Here is a 25164-nt window from a genome sequence, read left to right as displayed (position 1 = left end):
ACTTTGTTGTCTGAGAATCAGGTTTTCTTAATGACATGAATAGTAATACTTTGTCTATCTACAAGGGCCAAGACTGTTTTGTTCCCTCTTGTACCCCAGTGTTTGGGACAGTGTCTGACACTTAGTAGGGGGTTTGTAAGTGATGTTGATTGACCTGAGCACCACCTGGATGTTAAGCTCAGCTCTACACGGCTAACACAGGTATTCATTAAATTCAATTCCCTGAGCCCTTGCAGTAATCCTGTGTTGATTCTTCAAGAGATGAATGAAAGATTCGAGAGGGAATTTCCCAGCTGTCAGAGGTGGGAGACATGTGAAGTGAGATTTCTTATGGGGACCAAGTGACGTCACTGAGGCTCAGTTTCCTTCTCTGTAAAAGGGGATAGTAAGAGTACCAGACAGAGTCGATTGCTCTTGGAATTAAACGTGGTAAGGTTTGTGAAGCGCTTACTTGGAACCAGAGTTAGCACACAGTAAGTGCTCAATAAACGTACATTACAGGTGAGGGCTGAGGAAGGTGTAGATGAGCCCAGGGTCCTTCCTGTAGCCTGGGGGAGCCTGGTCCCTCTCCCAGCTGCGGGAAGGGGCGTGGTCAATTCAGGGGGCGTGGCCCGGGCTTCAAGGGAAGACCAATGGGGGCGCCGAAGGGCGCGGCCCTGCCCGGCATGGGCGTGGCCTTGATCGGGTGGGAGGGGCCAGGCCGCTGTGGGAGCCTCCGGGAAGAAGATGCTCGGGCCAGCAGCCACCGCCAGCCCTGCCGCCGCTGCTGCCCGCACCCACCGCCCCCCGGGTCCCCACTAGCGGCTGCCTCCGCCTCCCACCTCCGGTCCCGCTCCTCCGGCCCCCCGCCCCGAGCAGGGTCTGGGGGGCTCGGCCCTCCACCCGGGGGAGCAAAGAAGGGGGTCCGGACCCCCCCCCCTCAAGTGGCGCGGCCAGTCCCTGGCCTCGGTAATCTTGAGAGAGACCCCACCCTTCAGTTCTCTCCGGGCCGTATTGGGGACCCCCGCTTGCCCTCCCGTCCTGCTCACATCCGCTCTCCAGGCTCTGTCAGCCCCCCAGAACCAGCTCCCTCCCTTCTTCCCTCTCCAGGGTTCCCCCTCCCCCATCCCTCCGCCGCCGCCCCCTCCCCCTCCCACATCCCCTTCCCTCCCCCTCCCCCCCCCCCCCCCCGCCCCCCCCCCCCCCGACCATGAGGATGATGGCCGCCGGCGCGGTGCACGGCCTCTTCACGGCCTCCGCGGCCCCGCAGCCGCCGCCGCCCCCGCCGCCGCCGCCGCCGCAACCCCAGCCTCCCCAGCAGCCGTCGCCGCCGCCACAGCAGCCGCCGCCGCCGCCGCCGCAGCCGCCGCAGCAGCAGCAGCCGCCGCCCCAGGCCCCCCCCATGGAGCCCGAGGCCCCGGATTCCCGCAAGAGGCCCCTCGAAACGCCCCCCGAGGTGGTCTGCACCAAGCGCAGCAACACGGGAGGTGAGAAAGGGTTGCGACTCGGTGTGGGGGAGCGGGCAGGGGACCTCGCCTTTCTCCATCCTCCTCCCCCCGCCTTGGCAGGTGCAAGGGCTCTGGGGCGGGGAAGGGCGCCCCTCCCTAGACCCGGGAGCTGAGAGGGGCGTTGGGGAGGGGGCCGGACCCCCTCCCCCTCTCGCCGCTGCCCGGGGCTGGGAGCTTTGTCTGCGATGAGAGGGGATGGGGGGGGAGGGGGTGGTTAAGTGTCCTTGGGGGGCGCAAAGATGGGGGGCGTGGGTCCTTCTGGGCGGGCGTCTCTGTGTCCTTGAGGGGTGTGTGATGTGACCCTTTCGGGGCAGAGGTGTTCCCGGGCTGGCGTGTCCTGGGGGGGGGGGAGGGGAAGGAGTAGAGGAGGCCTGTGGACCTGGAGCTTCCCAGCCTCCCTCCCTGGGGATGTCCTGAGCAAGGGTTGTCCCAGAGGGAGGTGTGAGTGGGCCATGGGCGAGATTGTGCGTGGGGACAAGCTGGGTGGGTGTGTTGGGTGAGATGGAGGAATGGGTGGGTGTGTAAAGCTAGGTGGGAGAATGTGTAGCTGGGACAGGTGTGTGTGTATTTGTGTGTATGTGCGCGTGTGGGCCCTGTAAGGCCTGGATGTGTGACATTAAGGATCATGGATATGACAGGAAAGAAGATGTGTGTGCGTGTGTGTTAAGAGACAGGTTGAGATGAGGGGCTGGGCTCTGTGTTTGAGACCCTCAAAGGGGTACGTGTGGCAAGGGAAAAGTGTGTGCATGTCACCCTAGAGGGGGCTGTGGCAGTGTGACACATAAGTGAGAGGGTGTGTGTGACATGCAAGGGGGTGTGTGGGGGAAGCTGAATGGGCCAGCTTTGGGTGTGAGCCATGAGAGGCTGTGTGGATCAAGGAAGACAGTTTAGTGTGTGTGACACAGGCGTGTCTGGGGTGGGGTGGGACCAGGAGAAGCTGGCGAGGGTATGTGACAAGAAAAGGGTGTGGGTGTGACTCCAAAGAGGCTGTGGCTGGGTGTGACACATGGAGGTGTGCAACAGTGACATCAGAGGGGGCGTGTGCGACAAGGGAAGGTGGGTGTATGACGGGAGAGGTTAGGGGTCTGTGGGTGAGCTGCATGAGGGTGTGTAACAACGGAGGGGAAGGATAGCGCCGGTGTGACAAGGAATGTGTGTATATGACACCTAAAGGGTATGAAAAGGGAAGATGTGTGTGTGTGTGTGTGTGTGTGTGTGTGTGTCTGTCTGTCTGTCTGTAACAAGGGGAGAGGGCGTGTGTGAAATGGTTGAGTATGTAACTAGAGATGTGGGAATGTTTGTGTGAGAGAAACAAGGGATTGTGTGTGTACGTGTGTGATGTCTGAGCGTTTGACAACACAGAAGGTATACGTGTGTAAGACAGGAGGGCCCCCACTGTGTGTGTGATCTGAGGAAGTATGTGTACCAGAGAATAAAAGACAAGCGGGGCACTGTAGCGGGTGTCTCTTTGACCAGGGATTCAGGAAGGAGGTAGGGATTTTCAGAGTCTCAGAGCTCAGCCTCTTAACTCCCTGGATGGAGGGAGACCCCAGAGCAGACGAGCCCCTCCCTGCGGTCACCTTGGCCAAAATCTGCTTCCTCTGGCCTTTTCCTCCGGATGGGAGAGGAATGACCTGGGGCAGAGTGCATGCTCCCCACTCCGCCAGGCCCTGTAGTGGTCGGGTGGGGACCTCCCACCTCCTCCCCTCGATGGAACACAAGCCAAGTCTCTTTCCTCCATTCCAGCACCGCCCTCCCCCTCAACTCCTGCCCAGGTGGGACAGGAATCGGGGACCCCCCTGGCTGCCTGTGAGAGGGTGTCCAGCAGAAATTGAAGGAAAGGGAAGTTGGGGGAGGGGTGGGAGGGAGCTTCCTGTCCTTCTTCCTGCTCCCCCCACCCCCAGCACACACATGAATATGTCCCAGCCAACTTCCTTCCCTTCTTCCTGCCCCACTGCCATTCCCAGTGCTGGAGAGAATCAGGGACCCAGGCGGGGACCCAGGCGGTCCCTGGGCCTGACCTGGCAGCCCACCCCTGCCCCTGCTTGTGTGTGTGTGTTGGTGGTGGTGGGGCGTCTCATCCTTCTTTTAAAGGGGCTGAGGTGCTCCAAATCTGATTGCTATGGGCAGCACAACCTAACAATAGTGACAGTCAGGCCCAAGTACCTGGCACCTACTAGAAGTCAGGCTCTGAGATATGGGTTAATTTCCTAATACAACACTCTGGGGGAGAGTATTTGAGCTGCTTTTTCGCATGAGGAAAATAGGCTCAGCAAAATGAAGCCACTTTTGCCCAAAGTCACCCAGCTCATAAATTGGTGGAGCTGGGATCTATCCAACCCTGGGCCGTCTGGCTCCAGAGCTCATGTGCTTTAACCCTGGGCATCCTGCCTCCCTCAGCAGCAGGAAAAACTAGGATGAGCCCTAAGGGACCCTCCCCTCCGGGCTTTCCACCTCCCCTCCTGGTGACCTGTGGGGAAACTGAGTCTGGAGATGCAAAGGGACAGTCCTCCATTTACAGAGACACTCAGGAGACAGCGTTGGGCAAGGATACGGGATTTTCATCTCAAAATTGAGGGCTCCTTGCGATAATACTGTCATGACTGGGGGATGCTCCGTTAACCTCACCCCTTTCCTGAGCCTCAAGAGTCACCATCTGTCAAGTGGGAAAATCACAATAATCACAAGGATAATAGTAATAATCACTACCCGTATTATGGCTCTCTGCTTTATAGGCAGTAAGTCATGTAATTCTCCCCACACTCTGTGATGTAATAATTAACCACAATAAATTATAATAATGGCTAATATATACGGCCTGCAGAGTACCAGGAAGTCTTATGGAAAAGACTCTGTGCTCGGCACAGACCGATCACGTACTCCTTACAATTCTTGTATGTTCCCCTTCTTAACAGATGACACACTGAGGCACAGAGAGGCTAAGTAACTTGCCTGTGGTCAGTCAGCTATCAGAGGCAGAGCTGGGGTTTTGGACTTGGGAGACTGGCTTCATTATATGGGTAGACACTATAGTGAACCCCCATTTCTGGGTGAGGAAGCCGAGGCCCAGAGGGTTGGAGGGAGACTTCTGGAGATGTCATGACAAGTCATGGCAGACGGGACAGATCAAGCTTAGGCCCGCAGAGCCAGCCTGCCTGCCACTCCTTCCTGTTCTTGGGGGCTGAGAGAGGAGATGGGGGCTGTTCCCACTAACTACTGTGCTCCGGTACTGCCAGACGCCATTGTGGGGGAGACAAGGCACTTAAGGACAGGAGGACTGGGGAGGGGGCGGGGAGTTGAATGGAAACTCAGGTTAGGAACTCACTCATCAGAGAGACAAAGGGCTGTAGTCTAGCGGGACAATACCAAGCGATCCTCCCCACCCGCAGTACAGATGAAACTCTTCAAGGTGTTCCTTGCACATAGACACAGGCGCATGCGCACCAGTCTCTCTCTCACACACACACACATACACACACACACCTCCTTCCCCACCCCACCCCCCACCCCGAATGAGTTTCCGGCCCCCAGGTCTTGCTCCCAGCATCCTCGCTGTTTCGCATAAAAACAATGTCACCAAAGTTAAGAGCCCCAGAAGTGAGACCTTCCAGGGTCCATCTCATCACAGCCATGGGCTTGGTGTGGGACCTCAGGCAATTTATTTCACTGCCCCGAGCCTCAGTCTCCTTATCTGGAAAATGGGAGCCGTTAAGATCTGCTACTACCACTCCGGGCTTTTGTGTGGGTTAAATAGGACTGTATATATGATACACACCGCAAATCGTCAATACACGGTAGCTGTCCTTACTACGATGGGTGCCACCGAGAATGTCATCGGAGCCTGTGCGCTGTTGCGCTATCCTGCGGCGCTTCGCCCTGTGGAAATCATACCATCCACCTTTCTTTCACTCAGAGACGGTGTCACAGCTACGAAGACGGCATCACACCTTGGCATGCCGTTCCCCCTGCTTTGGTTGTATTGCATTTCTCACGGGAACGGGCAACACCGTCATTCACAGAGACTGCCTCACACACCTGCCGTCCCCGCCCTCCTGAGCGGTGCTGCTCCCCGCCACCGTGTCATCTTGTCTTCCACCAGCCACATCCCCACACGCTCCCACGACAGTGTCAACATCACACCCCCTCTGCCTCACACCTCCGTGGAACACATCGATACTTCCGCCCCCAACCCTCAAGCCAGAGCAGGTCCCATGAACTCGGCACCCCAACTTTGGTTTCCCCTAGACCTCCTGTCATTGAAAACAACACACCCCCCACCCCTTCAGCTCTCCCTTTGTCATTAGTGACCCCCCCCTTTAAAACCGCCTATCAGGGTCAATTCTCTGATAAAAAGTGTGACTCTTACCACACAGCACCCCAGATCTCTCAGGTAGGTCACCATTTTTTTAAAATTTTTTTAAAGATTTTATTCATTTATTTGACAGACAGAGATCACAGGTAGGCAGAGAGGCAGGCAGGGGGTGGGGGAGCAGGCTCTCTGCTGAGCAGAGAGCCCGATGCGGGGCTCGATCCCAGGACCCTGGGATCATGACCTGAGCCGAAGGCAGAAGCTTTAACCCACTGAGCCACCCAGGTGCCCCTAGGTCACCATTATTTAAGGAGAGAGGGGTATTGGTTGCTTTTTGGAAACTCCAGAAGCATTTCTGAAGAAGGTGGGCAAAACAGGGAGGGGAGGAACTAATAAAGAGAGGACTGCCCCTTCCCAAGGTGGGAATGCTTAAAGTTGTAGCAGGAGGAAAACCAGCAGGAGAGAAATGGGCACCTCTAGTTCTTCAGTCACGGTCAAGGGTAAAGGGGGCTGCCTGAACCCCAGCGGAAAAGCTAACGGGGTGGTGGTGGAAGTAGGTGGGTGTGGAGTTCTGGCATTTAGATCCTACTTCAGTAGAAGGAAGAAATTTTTCACAGGCAGAGCCTTGGTTTCTCAAACTGAGTGGGAGCATGTGAGGTCTGGGGGCTCCAGCTTCAGCTGAGGGTGCGTGTCTCCCCTTGCTGCAAGGCAGGCTGGAAAGAGAGGCCTGGCTTTTTGCTGGGGGACATGGGACTCACAGGGCGCATTAAAGGGGAGGGGGCAAGCATACTCCCAAATGGGAAAGACATGCAAAGGATTCTGAAGAGGATCAGAGGGGTCTGTTGGCCACAGTGGGGACTCCTGTCCTGTGTTCTGAGCTTCTGCAAGTGGGAGATCCCACCTAGTCATTCTCCATAGGAGGCTGGCCTCCAGTCGAGGCTCCTGGTTTATACTAGTCTGATACAGGGACCCTCAAGCACCCGGAAGGGGCTTCAGAGGATCCATGGACAGACTTTTTTTTTTTTTTTTAACCATTGTATGTTTATATTGTATGCTTTGGAGGGGAAAACATAACCAGCCTTCAGACTCTGAATATTAGCAGTGGTTTTTAAGTGTCCTCTTTAAAGAGATGCATTTACATTTTAAAAAGTGAGTGGACTTGGAGGAAATGGTCTGTGTCATGTTCCCTGCTGTGTCACCAGCACCTCAAACAAGGCCTGGCACAGAGTGGGTGCTCGGGAAGGATTTGTTGGAGGAAGGGAGGAAACAGTACTGAGGGGATACATCAAGGGCAAAGGCAAGAAGTGGCATGAGAAGGAAGAGAGTCAGAGAGATGAGGACAGGGTCTCGCTTCCATCAGTGAGAGCTCATTCCTCCTCCAAGAAGCAGAGAAAGGCCTGGGACATCCTCTAGGAAGGAAGTGATGAAGGAAGTGGGGTCTCCCCTCCTTCTCCCATCGCCCAGTGAAAACTTCAGGCCTCAGAGGCTCGTCTCCCCACTTGCAGAGCACTTATCCTGGGCCAGATGCCGTCAGAAGAACTTTGCTTGTGTTTCTGACATTGGTAAATGTCATGATGATAGTGGAGGTGATGATGGCTAAGGTTTCTTAAGTGTTGCACATGCCTGAGACTAGCCTAAGTACTTTATGGTTTATCACTTAATTTCTATAGTCCCGTGAGGTAGTGCTTTCATATCCCCATTTTGCCGATGAGAATACTGAGGCCTCACGAGGTGAGGTGGTTTGCCCAAGGCCCTGCGTCCCATCAGGGACAAAATTCACGCTCAGTCTAAGGCTGTTTCTGCTGTTGCATACAGAAATTCCTGGGGAAGGGGAAGACAGAGGGCACAGAAAATGGGGTGGGGATGTAATCCCAGTTTTCTTCGGAGTAGATGAATACCTTCTACCTTCAAGAAGGAAGTTGGGGAAGAGGCCCTGGCTGGAGAGAAGATAGGGGTTGAAGTTAAAGAAGGAAAAAGCGGTTAGAGTCCTTTGTGAGAACGCCCTCCCCGTCTTTCTGAGCCTTTCAGGGATGGAGGATTGGTCTCCGTCTCTGTGACAGGTTTAGGAGTGGGGGCAGGCTAGAGGCTGCCTCTGTGAGCCCAGGGAAGAAAGTGAATTCAGGGGGGGTCAGGATGATTGATGGGAAGGCACTCTGGGGGGCTAATTACTTAATAGGTTTAATGGTCTGATGAGGCAAGTTTAAGTGGATTGCCTTGGGCTTAGGGCAACCCCTTCATTCTGGACCCCCTCCCCATGCCTGTGAAACCACATCCAGTCTCTCGCCCCCACACCCCCATCTTAACACATCAGGGATCCCAGAACCTTCAATCTAAAGGGATCAGGCAGAGATGGGCAGGGCTTCTGCCCCCCCCCCCCGCCCTGCCCCCACTTTTACCAGAACAGTTTCTCTTTTATCTGCTCTGTGTGTTGGAGTTTCATGTGAGACATTGAAAATAGGTTTCCTTTGCTTAAAAGAAAAAAATTTTAAAAACCACTAGGGGATGTTTTAAGACCTTAAGCTTTGGAAGCAGAATGGCCTGGCTCCTCCCTTCCTTTCCCCAGTGTTTATTGCATGCCTACTGTGTGCTGGGCCATGGCATGAGTCCCTGGGACACAGGGGTGAGCTCCAGTGAACTTCTGTGGTACCTTGTTCTGAAGGCACAAAACGAACAGGAGAGGATCCGTCTCCTCCTCAGGGTTCCAGGAAAGCTTCCAAGAAGAAGCAACATTTGAGTGGGGACCTGAAGGACAAGAGGAATTTGCTGTGGGAGGGGAGTTCCAAGCAAAAGGAACATGCAAAGGCCCTGAGTTGGGTGGGAGGAGGGAATGTTTAAGGAATAAAGAGGAGGTAGGTCCGATGCACATCGAGGAAGATGAGGACGTGAACCTGGAAAGAAGATCAGGGCCAGGTCACAGAGGATCTAATACTGAGAAGACTCCAGAATTTCTACCCTATGAGAACTTAGGGACAGCAGTTGGGTTAGAAGGTAGAAGAGGTTAGGCATGTGCCTTGAGTGCATTAACAAAGCACTTTACACATGACCAAGAAAACTGGTCCCTAACAAAGAATTGCCACAGCCCCACAAGGGACCACTGGCACCACCTCACCACCCCGGGTCTTGGAGACTGTCCTTGAATGCATTGGTCTTCGGAAAGTGCTAAGCAAGTGAGGACCAAGAACAAAACAGAATTGCATTGGAATTTCAAACCAGTGACTTTCTTGGTGCCCTTGGGCAGCCGACCTTGGGTTGGTGCCTTCACCACCTGCATACCTCAGTTTCCTCCCACATAAAAATGGAGCTCATTATAACTTCTTCATTGGGAGTTGTAGGGAATGGTTGAGGTCAAGCTTGCAAAGCACTCAGCCCAGTACAGGGTCCATATTGAGTGCTGAGGGATCTTCTGGAAACCTAAGTCAGATCCTGCCCCTCCTCTGCTCAGAGCCATCTCTGGTTCCCATGGTCCCCATCTCATGTGGAGTAAAAACCGAAGAGCCTACCGTAGCCCCACCACTACCACCACCCCTCTCAGCCCCTCACCCCCTTCCACTCTTTACCTCTCTACCTCAGCCCCAGCTCCACTGGCTACCTCACCTTCCCTCAGACAACTCAGGTGCAGTCCCACCCCAGGGCCTTTGCACTTGCTCTCCCACGGAGGCACATGTTTCCATTCCCACCTCCACAGCCTGAAAAACAATCAGTCATAAGGGTTCAGAGCCTGGACTCTAAAGCCAGGTTACAAAGTACTGCTTTCATAGCATCAGTGTGAAAATTAAAAGAACTAGTATTTGTGTAGTACTTGGAACAGAGTCTAGTGTTTACTAGGTTCTGTAGAAGTGTTTGTTAAACAAAGAATGCCACATTCTTGGGGAGGGCTTTCCTGCCCACCGGATCTGACACTACAGCCCCTGCAATCCCCCTTCCCTTCTCCTGCCCCCTTTTGTGTTCTTGGTGCTGACCACCATCCGACATAAAGCATACTGTCTGTCTCCCCCTCCTTCTAGAAGAATGTAGCTGTGTGAGCTCTTGGCTGAATCACTGAAACTATCTCGGCCTTATTTGCCTCATTTGCCTGCGAAATCAGGGAGTTTGTCTGTTTTCCTCACGGCTGTTTCACTAGAACACTGCCAAGCGCGTGATAGCAGGTGCTCAGTAACTATCCGTGGAATGAGTGAATGAATGAGTGAGGGAATGAATGAAGATCATTATGTGTTTATTCTCCCTGCTGCTATTCTCATGGCCATTGCTCCTGTATGTTCCTGTGATGCCAGGGGTTTCCTATGACCACACCATGCTGAGGGGGAAGACCCCTTCCCCGGCCTCCCTTACCTCCCCTCCCCATGTGCCCCTGCAGAGGAAGGCGAATATTTCCTGAAGGTGCTGATCCCCAGCTACGCGGCAGGCTCCATCATTGGCAAGGGCGGGCAGACCATCGTGCAGCTGCAGAAGGAGACAGGAGCCACCATCAAGCTCTCTAAGTCCAAAGACTTCTATCCGGGTGAGCCCTGGCCCAGGACTCTGCCCTTGGCCTCCTGTCCCTCCCACCTGGGCCCTGGATAAGGGGGAAAGAGCTGCCCTTGGGGCAGTCATAGTGATGGGGCTCTCCCCTCCTCCTAAGGGGACAGAGCTGCCCTCAGCCCCAGGGGCCAGGCCTGAGCAGATGGGGGTGGGGGCAGGGCAAGACAATGGGCCTGTTGCATATTCATGAGCTCATTTGCATGATGTGCTGGCAGATGTGCCCCTTCCCACACACCTGCCTCTTTGGGTCAGTTGGAGTTGCTGGAGGGGGGTGGGCAGGGAGGCAGGTGTCAGGGTGTCCCATGGGGTTGGGGGGCCAGCCAGCTGTGTTGCACACTCCCCCCACACACATTTCTTTTCCCTCACTCTTTCCCTTTGGATTTCTCTGTTACCCCATCTTGCCCAGTTTGAGTCCCGCTGGTTTTCTCTATCTGTGTCATTCTTCCCTATGTCTCTCTCATTCTGTTTCCGACTTTCCCATCTCTTGCTCCCCGAGTCTCCGTTCCCATCCGCCTCTCTCTAGCTCCTCCTGCTCTCTTTTTGTTTCTATCTCTCTGATTCTGTTTGGCTGTCCCCCACCCCTCGTCCCCATCCGTCTGTCTTGTCCATCTCTGTTTTCCCTACTCTCTCCCTCCTCTATCTCCCCCTTCTCGTCTTCCCACCCCTCGCCCCATCTTTTTCTTGCCCTCCACCTCTCATTGTCTCATATTTTTCTTTCTCTTGCTCCTTAACCCTCTCTGGTCAGTCATTCACTCAGCCAATATCCAGTAGCACCCCCTAAATGATCTGCTGGATTGCCCCTCATTTCTTCCTGACTCTAGTCACCCACCTCTCCCTTCATGTTTCCTTCCCAGTCTCAACCCCCACATACTTTTTCTCTCCTTCCTCCAAACCAGCCCCTTTTCTGCCTCTCCTCCAGCTCTCTCTCTCCCGTGGCCATAACATTTCCAAGTCCCCTCCCTCCCTCTACTGTCCCCTGCTTTATCTGTCACCCCCTCTGGCTCCCCCTCCCAAGACCAGTGCCTGGGCTTTGACATCTAGGGATGTTCCCCGGGAAGGGCCCCCAGAATTGTATCTTTGGACCAGAGCTGATTCTAGTTCATCCTTAATCCCCTTGGATTTTTTAGGTCAAACACCAAAGCTGGAGCCCAGGGTCAGGACACATTCATATTTTCTCTCTCTCTCTCTCCCTCCTGCCTCCACCCACCCTGCTGCCCATCTCACTAAGCAGCTTTGGCAAGAGGTTTAGAGAACTGTCCAGAGAACCAGGCATACACCACCAGCCCTGCTTTCCTCTTCTACCCTGGCCCAGTTTCCCCCACACACCCCCTAGGCCACAAGATATGGATAAGACCTCTGCTTGGGGCATATATCCGAGGACACTTGGTTCCTTATGCTTGGATCACATTCTGTGACATGAAACACATCATCTCCTCCCAATTCAGTGACATACCCCACAAGCCAGGCATCTGAGAACCCCAGAGGATGGGACAGTCATTGGCTTTCTTGGGCCAAATACTATTCAAACAAGCAACATGAGCCAGCATTTCTCCCCAGCCCCAGGACGTGTCCAGCGCCCCCTCCCCACTGCTGACATGGAATTTTCAGATCATAAAGCTTGTACCACCTCATAGATGCAGGACGTGGCCCCACACATCCTAGTCCAGCCCCTAGGACTTCCCAGGACCCACAGGAACACAAGAAATGAGTGTGCTACCGGTTGAAAGGAAGAGCATCTTTCCCTCTGCTCCTGGCTAACACCCTTTCATTCATTTATTCAACCTACATTCTCTGATTACCTATTCTATGGACAGAGATGAGGACAGCAGTGACTGAGATATCCCCACCTTTCCCTCACAGATCTCACGGCCCAGTAGGGAAGACAGACTGAACACCAGCAATGACCCAGCATGGTCAGGGCTAGGACAGGGACGCCCAGAGAATGGTGGCAGCCCAGACAGGGGACCTGACCCAGCCTGGAAAGGTCAGGGAGGGCTTCCTGGAGGAGGGGCCCAGAACAATAAGTAAAAGTGAGCTAGATAAAAGCAGGGAAGAGCACTCCAGAAAGATGAACTAGCATGTTCAAAGGCTGGAGGGGGAGTTTGTTCACTGTGACTGAAGCAGACGGAGCAGATGAGAAATGACAATGGTGAAACACACACACAGATGGACACACACATACATGTGCATGCACACACAGACACACACACACACTCACTTGTGTCTACTACATGAAACAAAAACCTACCTGACCGTTATCCCCAAGAGAGGGGCAGAGCACAAAGGTTGTCCCCTCCTTGGTACAGGAAACGCCAAGCCCCAGACTATCCTTCTGGATCATTCATAGAGAAACTGAGACCCAGAAAGAAGCAGACATTTGCCCAAAGCCACACACAGACTTAAGTACACGCACTCAGATACCGTAGTGATTCCAAACTGCTTCTGATTTGGAGCATTTGCCTAAAGCTCTGTCCCCAGAAGAAAAGCACAGACACACAACACACACTTTTTTTAAAATTACTGATTTATAACATTGCCTTAAAGTACAAAATCTTGAGAGGTTACTTCATAAATCCATACATTACTCTTTTTTACTATCAAAAATACAATAGCAAAAACGGAGTCATCTTATGCCTTCTTCCTAACACACGCACAAGCACACACACAGTCTGCATAGCCCACATCGAACACAAGGGTGGCTCAGTGGTTAAAAGCTCAGACTCTGAAGCCAGATATCTGGGTTCGAGACCCTGAACTTTCACTACTGGCTGAGTGAACTTGAACAGATCCCAAACCTTCTCTGTGCCTCAGTGTCCTTAGCAGTAAATTGAGAATAATAATAGTGCCTACCTCCTACATGAAGTGCACAAATATATACGAAGTGCTCAGAATAGTGCCTAACGCTTGGTATTTTGTAAGCACCAGCTGTCATTATTGGACACTCTTTCAGGGGCTCACCGAGCCCTCCAAAGCCCTCATGGACCCCAGTTGAGAACTACAAAGGGTGGGAAATCCCAGTCTCCCTGAGCTGGAAGGGAGCCTCGCCAAAATGGAGAGCAGACCCATTTCAGCCAGGCTCTCCCTAGGGCCCCCCCCAGTTCCCACCCTGACCCACACCCTTTCCTATTTACACCCAGACGGAGGCAGCCTGCACGCTGACTCACCCTTGGCTCAGACCAGTCCATTGTTCTGGGGTTGGGGGGAATAAGTGAGGAACAGTGGCCCAGAGGAGATGGAGGTTATCAACTATCCAAGTGCCCCCCAAGACAGTGACACCCGGACACATGGATAGACGGGCATGCCAGGCTGAGAGGTGCCAGTGAGGGCTCAGGGTGGGGGCACCAACGTGCTGCACCAGAATGCCCACGGGAGACTGGACCCTCACCCCCAAATGTCCCAGACACTCAGGCACATGGAGCCTGGCGCGGGCTCAAGACCTTTTATAGACCCAGGGAGCTAACTGGTCCCTACAGGCAGTCCCACCAGAGAGAGAGAGACAGACAGACACCCACTCCACACAGCAAAATTGCACAGCTCATTCAGGCGCACACACTTTCACACCAGCCGGTCACAGTAGAGCTGTCTTTGTCTGGTGGTAATGCATACAGACACACACAAATACACACACACACATCAGTCCTCCTGTCATACTGACACTTGAGTCTACTTTTCCGTCTCTCTCTCTCTCTCTCTCTCGCTCACATTGACACACACCAGTGATAGAACCTTGTCTGTCTGTCTCCTACACACAGGCTCACGCACATAGACACGCATACCACACACCGGCACCCAGATAATCTTTCGAACACCAAAAGGTGTCTCATGGTTTCTTTGCTGCCAACACTCACGCTGACATCCAGTCTCAAAGTGATAGTCATTCATCATACAGCATCAGCGCGGCTTCCTGAGATCCTTTGTTTCTTTCTCTCAAACTCTCCTGGACAAGCAGGAGAATGGTACATACAAATGGTACATACATAACCTGGAACATCGCAGTGATACCCAAAGTCTTTCCCATGAACAAGAGTGCACACATGGTTACTGGATTCACTGTGTTGTGCTGTCGGTTTACAACTCAGTCTCTCCCACTCTTTCTCTTATACACATACACAGCTAAAGACAACTGAACCATTCCAGCCCAGGTATACACATGCATGGACACCTGCTCATACACACACACACACACACACACACACACACACCACTCACCCAAACAGCTGCACAGATATATTTGCACTGGTCAGCTTGTCACCCAGAGTCTCTATCCCACACACATATCCCAACATCACCCAGAGTTGGTTTCTCTGCTCCCTGCTGCCTCTCTACCTCTAGTACACACACATACACACGCAGAGTTAGGATGCCTAGGTTAGAACCACAGCCAAAATCTAGACACTCTCCAGCAAAGGCATCCACCCCACTCTCCTTTCTCCATCCCTGAGCCCTACCCTTCCATAAGTTGCCTCTGCTCTCCCCTGTCCATACCCTTGCCCTCCCCCACCCTTCAGCCCTCCATCTGGTGGGTCCAGGCGGGCACTCTGGCCTCTCTTCTGCCTCCCCCATCCCCCAGCCCTTCCCCATCCTCTCCAAAAGCCCAGAGGCCTTCGCTGCAGGCTTTCAGGGGTTGCTACGGCAACGGGGCTTCGTCCCTCGTCCCCCTGGGGGTGGGCTGAGGACCCGGCCAGCTAGACCGATAAGGGAGTTCCAGTTACTGTGGCAACCGTTGCAGGCCTGAGCTCTAGGCTTCTGGGGTGGGGGGGGGAGGTAGTGAGTGAATGGTTGCCAGAGCAACCAGGAGCCGGCAAGGACTGGGAAGAGGCAGCTGAGCCCTGTCTTCCCTGCCCAGGGCTGCTGTGGGCATCGCAAAGCACTTAAGCATCATTCTTCCAACTCCTGGGGTTGTTTTGGGGGAGGGACATGAAGTGCAGATTATAAAACAGGCATTCCACTCACTTTCCCAGCTACCCATCATGGCCTGGGAGTCCATGCCAACTTCCCCAGGCTTACCATGTGACCTGGGCCCGGTTAGGTCTACTTTCTAGATCTAGGTTTCTCTTTCCATTAAATGGGGCCTGTCTCCCAGGAATCTTCCCATTCCTGTGTGATGAGGGTGCCCTCTCTCTCCCTTGCTCAACAGGAACCACAGAACGAGTATGCCTGGTACAGGGCACAGCAGAGGCCTTGAATGCTGTGCACAGCTTTATTGCTGAGAAGGTCCGAGAAATCCCACAAGCAATGACCAAGCCTGAGGTGGTCAACATCCTTCAACCCCAAACCACGATGAACCCCGACAGAGCCAAGCAGGTCAGCAGGGGCAAAGACTGGGTTTCTGTAAAGCCGGTGAGGTTCAGGAGAAGACACTTCTCCCATATCACTGGATTACTGTGGGAGTTGAATGGGATAATGCCGATAAGATATTTGTCAAGCAAATACATGGTAGTAATTAGTCGTATTATTAGGGAGTCAGCCTAGGGACTCCAACCTCTTAGAGTGGGCTTGATGCAGAGACGGAGTGAAGGTCTGGTAGAATTTGCCCTAGACGCCGCCCCACTGGCGCCCCCGCCCCAACACCTTATCCCTCCTTCCTGGGATTCTCTAGACCCTTTCCTTCCTTCCACCTCATCCCATTGTCTCCCAGAGCAACCTGCCTCCCACTTCCTGTTCTCACCGGAAGTGACTTCATTGACAACCCATCCACATCCAGAAAAGTTTAGAAATGGCCTCATACTCCCTCTCTCCATTAATTATTGTATGGTGTAGCCACCATTTGGGAGAAATGGGTATTTTGCTAGCGAGAGAGGGGGCCGGTCCCTCTCCTACACAGCCCTCTCTAGGAGGGATGGAAGGAGGAGGACAGCGCCTCTTGGTTGCCTCAGTTACGGGGAAGCGGTGGCGGAGGGGCGTGGTAGGGAGCGGACCAATCAGTACCCCGGCCTCGCTGGTTGCCATGACCACGGTGTTCTCCGGGCAGGTGGGCTTGCTGCAAAGCCCCTGGCGTGGTCCTGGGTGGGTAGGAGGCGGAGGGCAGGGGAACTGCGCACACTCCCCGTTTTCTCCCCCCTTACCCACTCCAGATACTTGCAAACATGATGCAGAGGGGCAAGAGCCCCTGGCAGGAGGGCAGGGCCCTTGTGAGGGTTCCTTAACTTCTGCCTAGAACCAAAGACCAGAGAGAGACCCTCGGTAAAAGGAATCCGGAATTCTTGGGAATTCAGTTACCCTGAGATGGGAGAAACCACGGACCTGAGTTCCCCCAAGCTCCTGGGGAAAGGGTGGGCGGAAAGCCCTGGAAGAATGCTGCCAAGCGAATCATTCCCAAAAAAGACTTCGGGATTGGGGCTTGGAGAGTGGCTGCTGTCCTTGGTGCTGAAGCGGCTCTGCCGGGTCTCTCCCGAATCCCTTCCCACCAGCAGGCCACGCCGTTTACGCGGTGGCAAGGATATCGCCTTTTTCCTCCACCTTGGTCGCGGCCACAAAGGGCTCAGAGTTCATGAAGAGTCTGCACATGTTTCAGGGAAAATGGGGTCAACACCGTCTGCACCTGATCCTTTCACCCCTCCCCTAATCCACAGAAACTCTGAGATAGTGGAATCGAAAGGTTATAGGACCAGGATTTTTCCTCTTCTTATTCATTACTTAGGGGGTTCTAAAGAATGAAAGAGATAATGGCTGAAGGCTCTGGAGTCAGATGTTGAGTTGAATCTTAGTCTGATAACTTATTTCTTTACCTGTGCAACCTTGAATAAGTGACTTGATTTCTCCATGCCTCATTTTTCTCATCTGCAAAATGAGATTCATTATGGCACCTACTTAAGGGCAGTGATCAGTGTTCACTGTTGTTTAAAAAGCACTTAGCATGTATTCCTAATTCATAGAAAGTTCTCAAAAAATGTTAACTGCTGATATTATTATGGGATTTTTAAGTCAGGAGATGGGTCTACTCTCTTTCTACATTGGATTTGCTGTGTTATTCTGGGTTCCTTTCCCTTCCGTAAGCCTCAGTTTCCTTTCTTTACAGTGTGGAAGCTGGGCCAAACCAGGGATTATAAATTGAAATGCCTCCAAGATTCAGCCAGGGAACATAAAGAATTGAGGACTCTGGCCTCACCAGAGAGATATGATGCTATCCCTAAAGGGGGCAGCTGCTATTCAACTCAATTCTTCCCCTTTGGGAATGTAGACAAAGTGTTGCCACATCTCACAAATTTTTCAGAAGAAGCCAGAAATATTTGAAATCAACTGATTTTTAAAGGTTGGCTCAACCTTAAAACCACTATGTGGCTGTGGGCTACCTGCGGCTCAAGGACCACCAGTTTGCCACCTCTTGGTTATACCAGTGGTTCTCAGCCTTGGCTGGTATCTGAATCATCTAGGTGGCTTAGAATCCAGAATTCTTGGTTCCCAGCCTAGAGCCACTGAATTGGAATTTCTGGGGTGAAGGCTTGGAAATCTGAACATAGATTCTGGACTGGGATCAGATCCTGGCTCTATTACTATCTGTGTGACCTTGAGCAAGTTACTTAACCTCTCTTGCTTCTGTTTTCCAAGCCATAAAACGTGATAATAATAGTGTCTGCCTAGTTCTTGTAAGGTTGCTGTAGAGATTAAGTAAGTGACTATATGAAAGTGTTTACCAAAGGGTCTTCCATTTGGAAGGACTGTTAGCTTTAAAATTATTATTCTACTATTACTATTTGAAAATCTCCACAGACTTGCAAATCAGGGGAACAGATGTTCTCTGAGGTCTTTCTGGCCCTAAAACTCCTACAATTCTATGGCTCTGTGATTTCAAGATTTTTGATGTACATTATTCTAAGACTCTACTGTTCTGACTGATGTCCTGGCACACATAGGATTCTATGAAACTGCACCTGTGATCTCTCTGAGATGCTGTGGTTCTGCCACCTGGGCCCATCATGAAGACAGTTAACCATTTGCCGAGGGCTTCCCACGTGACAGGCACTCCAGTCATTGAATATTCCCAATGGTTGTATGGAGTAGCTGTGGTTATATCTGTGTTGGAGGACAGGAAATGAGGCACAGAAAGGTGAAAGCATTTGCTCTCACCATTTCTTGGTGAATAGTTAATTCATCCTTTCTTTTTTCCTCTGAATGCTGTATCATACTAAATGCCTTTTGATTGTTAGGTCTGGTTCTAACCTCTTGACTTGTCAGACTCTTTTTCTGATGATTTTTTTGAATATATAAATTGAGATATTAAAAAAATTGAGATATAATTCCCATACTGTATAGTTCACCATTTTAAAGTATACCATTTAGTGCTGTTTAATATATTCACAAAGTTGTGCACTGATCACCTAATGTAATTCCAAAACATTTTCACCACTCCAAAAAGAAGCCTTATATGCTTTGGCAGTCACTGTTCATTGTCCCAGCTCCCCCCTCCTATCCCTTCCAACCACTAACCTATTTTTGGTGTCTATGGATTTGCCTATTCTGGATGTTTTATATAAATTGAATGACATAACACATGGCCTTTTGTGTCTGGCTTCTTTCCCTTAGCATACTGCTTTCAAGATTAATCCGTACTGTAACGTATATCAAAACCTCATTCCTTTTTATGGCCAAATAGTATCCCATTGTACTCATGTATCACATTTTGTTTGTCTCAGTTGATAGTCATTTGGGTTGTTTCTTTTAGCGATTATGAAGAACACTGCTATGAACATATGTGTGGGTATGGTTTTCAGTTCTTTGGAGCATATACCTATGGATGGAATTGGGTCAGATGATAGATCTAACCTTTCGAAGAATTGTCAGACTATTTTGTAAAACAACTATACCACAGATGTGAGATTTAAATCCAGGTCAGCCCATGGAGGGAACAATGACAACAACCATTTCTTGAGCATCTACTATGAGCACATATTACCTGGACACTCACATGGCACCGTACACTCAGCACATAGTAGGTGCTCAAAAAATGTTGCTTGTTTGATTAATGGATAATGATCTGCCTGCCCATAAGGACCAAGCAGAAACATAGCTAAGGGGCACTGGTCCCTGAATCAAGCTCATCATTTCATGAATGATCTCAGTTAAGCTTCATAATAAATCTGTGGAGGAGGGATGGATAGCCCCATTTTATAGATGAGAAACCTGAGTCTCAAAGAGGTTAGGTCACTTGCCCAGCATCAGTGGTGGAGCCAAGATTTCCAACCTGAGCAAATGTCTCGAGAGTCCAAGGCATTCACACAGTCTTTGCTGAATGCATACCAGGCATTCCCTAGGCACCGAGAACCCAGTAGTAAACAATACAGACAAAAATCTCTACCCTTGTAGATCTAACATTCTTTCATGTGGAAACCGAAAGCAAGCAAGCAAATAAAAAAGTCAGAGAGTGAAAAGTGCTATGACAAAAGACAAAGCAGAAAAAAGAGGGGGAAAGAGTCCTGGGGTATTTTTTTTCTCCTTTTTATTTTGAAAATGTTGAAGAATAATGCAATGAACTCTCTATACACTGCCCTTAGACTCAGTAAGCGTTAACATTTACACACATGAACACACACAAGCACTTGTTGGCTTTATTTGCTTGGTTGTTGGGTGGTTTGTTTGTTTTTGCTGATCCAGTTGAAAATAAGTATAGACCTCATGACTCTTCATCCCTAAGTTCTTGAGCATGTGTCTCCCAAGTCTAAGGATGTGTCCTGTGTTATGTTACTGTTATCGCACCTACAAAAATTAACACCAATCCCATGCTCTCGGTTAGTAAAAAGTTCACATTAACATTGTTCCAAAATATGTTATGTCTATAAAGTATTTTCCTATCCAAAATTCAGTATTCCTGCATTGCATTGAGTTGTTATAACTTATTAGTCTTTTTAAATCTAGAATAGTCTACTATACATGTATTTTTAAAGATTTTTTTTAAAGTAATCTCTACACCTAACATGGGGCTCAAACTTACAACCCCAGGATCAAGAGTTACACAACATTCTACTGACTGAGCCAGCCAGGCACCCCATCTACTATGTATTTTGAAGATAGAGTCAACAGAATTGCTGGTTGGATGCTGAGTGGCAGGGAAAGAGAGGACTTCTAAGTCTTGAGTCTGAGAAGGGAAAGGGTGCATTTTCCACATACTGAAATGAGGAAGACCATGGCAGAAACACATCTGAGCAGATGAGGTGTTCTACTTTGGATTTTAAGTTTGAGGTGTCCATTCGACATCATTCCAGAGATATGAGGTTAGCAATTGGATACAAGTCTGGAGGTGTCTCTGCTAGGGACATAAAATAAGCAAATAAATAAGCATCAATAATTGGGGTGGTAAGGCCTCTTTTTGCCTTAGTGCAAAGACCTGAATGATGAGGTGAGCCTCCTTTTCTGGGAAGGAGCATTCTAGGTGAGGGCATAGCAGGTGCAAAGGCCCTGAATCTGGACGAAGCTTGCAACTTGTAGAAACAGCAGGGAGCCTAGTATGCCTGCCATGGAGTCATCAAGAGGGAGGGAGGGAAAAGTCGAACTCAGATCAACAAAGAACAGAGCAAGTAGAGCAGTGCTTCTCAGGCTTGTCAAACCCCATGTCCTCTTTCTCCTACAAATATTTTCCCAGCCCTCTTTCCTCTGAAATTACACACACACACACACACACACACACACACACTCAGTTCAGTACATGGAAAGCACATATAATGTAGATGCATTACCTATCTAAATCCCTTAAGATTTTCAACAGTTTTATTAAGATATTAATTCACATACCTACAATTCACCCACTGAAAGCATGCAGTTCAAAGTTTTTATTACATTCAGAATTGTGCATCCATGCCCACGATCAATTTTAGAACATTTCATTTCCTCATAAAGAAACCTTGATCCCCTTAGCTATCACTCCTCAATCCCCACAGCTCAGCACCAGCCCCCAGCCCTAAGCCACCACTAATCTACTTTCTGTCTCTATAGATTTCCCTGTTCTGAACATCCATATAAACGGAATCCTACAATATATGGTCTTTTGTGTCTGGCTTCATTCACACAGCATGTTTTCTAGCTTCAACCATGTTGTAGCCTGGATCAGTACTTTGTTCATTTAAATTGATTGCCAAGGAATATTCCATGGTATGCGTGTATAATTTCTTTATCCCGTAAGACTTTTTTACATAAAGGAGAAATGAAAGGAAGGTGATGTGTTATGAAATGAGATGAATTTTAATAGGTAAATGTTACATGTTACTACAGCAGAAGTAGTGCCATAGTCAGCTGCTCGCACCTAACACAGTCCTAGACAGTGACAAACACAAGTGACGCAGGGTGTCTTATCAGAGATGCAAATAAGACACATGGCATTACTACTGTTGTCATGGTTGTTTTTTTTTTTTTTTTTTAAACAATGAACCAGTCTTGGTAAATTTCAGAACAAAACGAAGTACAATCTTCCCTTCCTTGACAGGTTAGTTGCATTCCTGGAAATTTCAGTAGCTCTTAACCACGTGGGAAAAAGAAAATACTAGGTACTTATATGGATCGTGGGGTTCAGGTCTGGGCTCTGAGTTTTATAAACGGACTTTTTGCCAACACGAATGTCCAGGGAGTCACTTAAAAAGTCATACGGGCGGACGATTGGTCGGTTGGATGTTGTAAAGAACTGACATCCAAGGCCCAGCCCCACAGAGTGCCCGCATCTGCCCCCTCAGTCGTCATGATAACCAGAAGCGCTCCCACAAATTTCTCAAAACAACCCTGGGGTCCGGCTCAGAGGCAGAGAGGGGCTTTAGTGGGTAGAACCAGCAGGTGTGAGAGGACTGAGCAAGAGGAACCTATGTGTAGAAGTGCTCTTGGATATGCCAAAAGAGACTTTTGGTTTTGAAAGCTCCCCCTCCCCCACCCCCAGAATTAAGATAGATCAGATTTGGGGCGCCTGGGTGGCTCAGTGGATTAAAGCCTCTGCTTTCGGCTCAGGTCATTATCCCAGGGTCCTGGGATCAAGCCCCGCATCGGGCTCTCTGCTCAGCAGAGAGCCTGCTCCCCGCCGCCCCGCCTGCCTCTCTGCCTACCTGTGATCTCTGTCTGTCAAATAAATGAATAAAATCTTAAAAAAAAAAAAAGATCAGATTTGCAGTGGCAAAAGATGGGCTTTTCTGCACCCGAGAAGGGGACCACTGTATTTAAGTGCCCGATCATCTCAGATGTGAGGTTTACCTTCATTTTACAGCTAGGACAACTGCATTTGATTGCTAGGGCAGCCGTAACAACGGACCACAGACCGGGTGGCTTAAGCAACAGAAATTCATTTTCTCAATAGTTCCGGAGGCTGGAAGTCTGAGATCTGGGGCAGGGCTGGTTTCTTCCGAGGCCTCTCTCCTGGGCTGGGAGATGGTTGTCCTCTTCTCCACATTCTCACACCGTCTTTCCTCTGTGTGTGCCTGTGTCCCAATCTCTCCTTCTTATAAGGACATCATTCCTTTTGGATTAGGGCCCACCCCAATAACCTCACTTAACCTTCATTGCCTCTTTAAAGACCCTCCGTCCAAATGCAGTCACATCCTGAGGTACAGGGGAGGGGTGGATCAGACTGCAGCATCTGAATGTCGGGGGCAACAATCTGACCCATAACAAAACGAGGGTTAAGCGCAGTGACCTTGCCAGTAGGGTGGGAAACACCACGGAGCAGGAATCCAAGAGGCGGGATTGCAGCTTCTCCACAATCTGGGTAACCCTGGGGCGAGTCCCTTCCTCTCCTAGGTCGCAAGTGACTCCTCTGTAAAATGAGACTTAATGAGTCCTTTTCTGGGGCTGGGAGTCAGAGTGTTTAATATTTCTAGAAGGTGTGAACACCAGTGCAAGCTGGGAGCACCCGCTGTCCTGGAGGGCACCCACTGGGTCAGCCATTAAGTTTTTAAGGTGCTGGAGGGAAGGGAAATCCCAGGGGTCCCAGGGACACAGGACAGGGTGCCTGAGAACCTACCAAGAGGACTTGGAGTACTAGCTCTTTTTTTTTTTTTTAACCAACCAATATAAAAGTATTTCGCTATTTTTTTTTAAAGATTTTTTTATTTATTTATTTGTCATAGAGAGAGAAGCGAGAGTGAGCACAGGCAGACAGAGTGGCAGGCAGAGGCAGAGGGAGAAGCAGGCTCGCTGCCAAGCAAGGAGCCCGATGTGGGACTCGATCCCAGGACGCTGGGATCATGACCTGAGCCGAAGGCAGCTGCTTAACCAACTGAGCCACCCAGGCGTCCCATCGCTATTTTTTCAACGGTGCACAGCGGGCCTGATATGGGCCAGGGGAGAGCGGGGGCGAGTGAAGAGTGCAAGGCCTTGCCTAACGTTAAGGTTCAGTCTCCACTCACCGTCCTAAAGACCCTCCCTCTCGCCCCACACGCAGGCCAAGCTGATCGTCCCCAACAGCACCGCCGGCCTGATCATCGGCAAAGGGGGCGCCACCGTGAAAGCCGTGATGGAACAGTCGGGTGCCTGGGTGCAGCTGTCCCAGAAGCCGGAGGGCATCAACCTTCAGGAGCGCGTGGTGACCGTCAGCGGCGAGCCGGAGCAGGTGCACAAGGCCGTGAGCGCCATCGTGCAGAAGGTACAGGAAGACCCCCAGAGCAGCAGCTGCCTCAACATCAGCTACGCCAACGTGGCTGGCCCCGTGGCCAACTCCAACCCCACCGGCTCACCGTACGCCAGCCCCGCCGACGTGCTGCCCGCCGCCGCCGCCGCCTCGGCCGCTGCCGCCTCGGGCCTGCTGGGCCCCGCGGGGCTGGCGGGCGTGGGCGCCTTTCCGGCCGCCCTGCCTGCCTTCTCAGGCACCGACCTGCTGGCCATCAGCACGGCGCTTAACACGCTGGCCAGTTACGGCTACAACACCAACTCCCTCGGCCTGGGCCTCAACTCGGCCGCGGCCTCCGGGGTCCTGGCCGCCGTGGCCGCCGGTGCCAACCCCGCCGCCGCCGCTGCAGCCAACCTCCTGGCGTCCTACGCGGGGGAGGCCGGGGCGGGGCCCGCCGGAGGGGCCGCCCCGCCTCCGCCCCCGCCCCCCGGAGCCCTGGGGTCCTTCGCCTTGGCCGCAGCCGCCAACGGCTACCTCGGGGCCGGAGCGGGCGGCGGGGCGGGCGGCGGGGGTGGCCCGCTGGTGGCCGCCGCAGCTGCAGCCGGGGCCGCCGGGGGCTTCCTGACGGCGGAGAAGTTGGCAGCCGAGAGTGCCAAGGAGCTGGTGGAGATTGCGGTGCCTGAGAACCTGGTGGGGGCCATCCTGGGCAAAGGGGGCAAGACGTTGGTGGAGTACCAGGAGCTGACAGGCGCGCGCATCCAGATCTCCAAGAAGGGAGAGTTCCTGCCTGGCACGCGGAACCGGCGGGTCACCATCACGGGCAGCCCTGCGGCCACACAAGCCGCTCAATACCTCATCAGCCAGCGGGTCACCTACGAGCAGGGAGTGAGGGCCTCAAACCCCCAGAAAGTGGGATGAGGCCTGTGGTGTGTGCTCCCACCCTCCTCCCGGCCCCTTCTCCTCCTCTTCCTTCTCCTCCCCTCCCCCACCCCACCCCTAACTCCTGACCTCAGCTCGGGTGTAGTCCTGCTCCTCTTGGGACGGGGCTGGGGTAGGCCTGACTGCACCCCCCCCCCTGGTAGTCATAGGCAGGATTGAGTGATGGCTGGGGATGGGGCCCAGAAGCCCCCTCCCCCAGCTCTGAACTGACCCCCTTCTTCCTTGGCTGGGCCTGACCCTCCTCTCCCAGGGCCCGGGTCTGTGTGATATCTGTATATATTGCATTTTGTTGATTTTAATAGAAAACAAAGTGTTATTTTCTCTTTCTTTCCCTCCTTTTTTTTTCTTTCTTTTTTTTTCTTTTCTCCCCTCTCCACACCCCGCCTTTTTTTCTCTTT

General features: G+C 51.8%; 1 protein-coding gene across 1 annotated transcript; it reads left to right on the top strand.

Moving 5' to 3' along the window:
- The first annotated feature begins 699 nt into the window (after nt 1–699).
- On the top strand, nt 700–25164 carry NOVA2 (NOVA alternative splicing regulator 2). The gene is made up of 4 exons (XM_047711998.1): nt 700–1466; nt 10151–10294; nt 15452–15618; nt 23663–25164. The coding sequence occupies exons 1-4, from the start codon at nt 1190–1192 to the stop codon at nt 24743–24745; spliced, it is 1671 nt and encodes a 556-aa protein (XP_047567954.1). The 5' UTR covers nt 700–1189; the 3' UTR covers nt 24746–25164.

The sequence above is a fragment of the Lutra lutra genome, chromosome 17, assembly GCF_902655055.1.
Source record: "Lutra lutra chromosome 17, mLutLut1.2, whole genome shotgun sequence".
Classification (NCBI taxonomy): Eukaryota; Metazoa; Chordata; class Mammalia; order Carnivora; family Mustelidae; genus Lutra; species Lutra lutra.
Note: the sequence above shows the minus strand (reverse complement) of the source record. Positions and strands in the feature narration are given on the sequence as shown.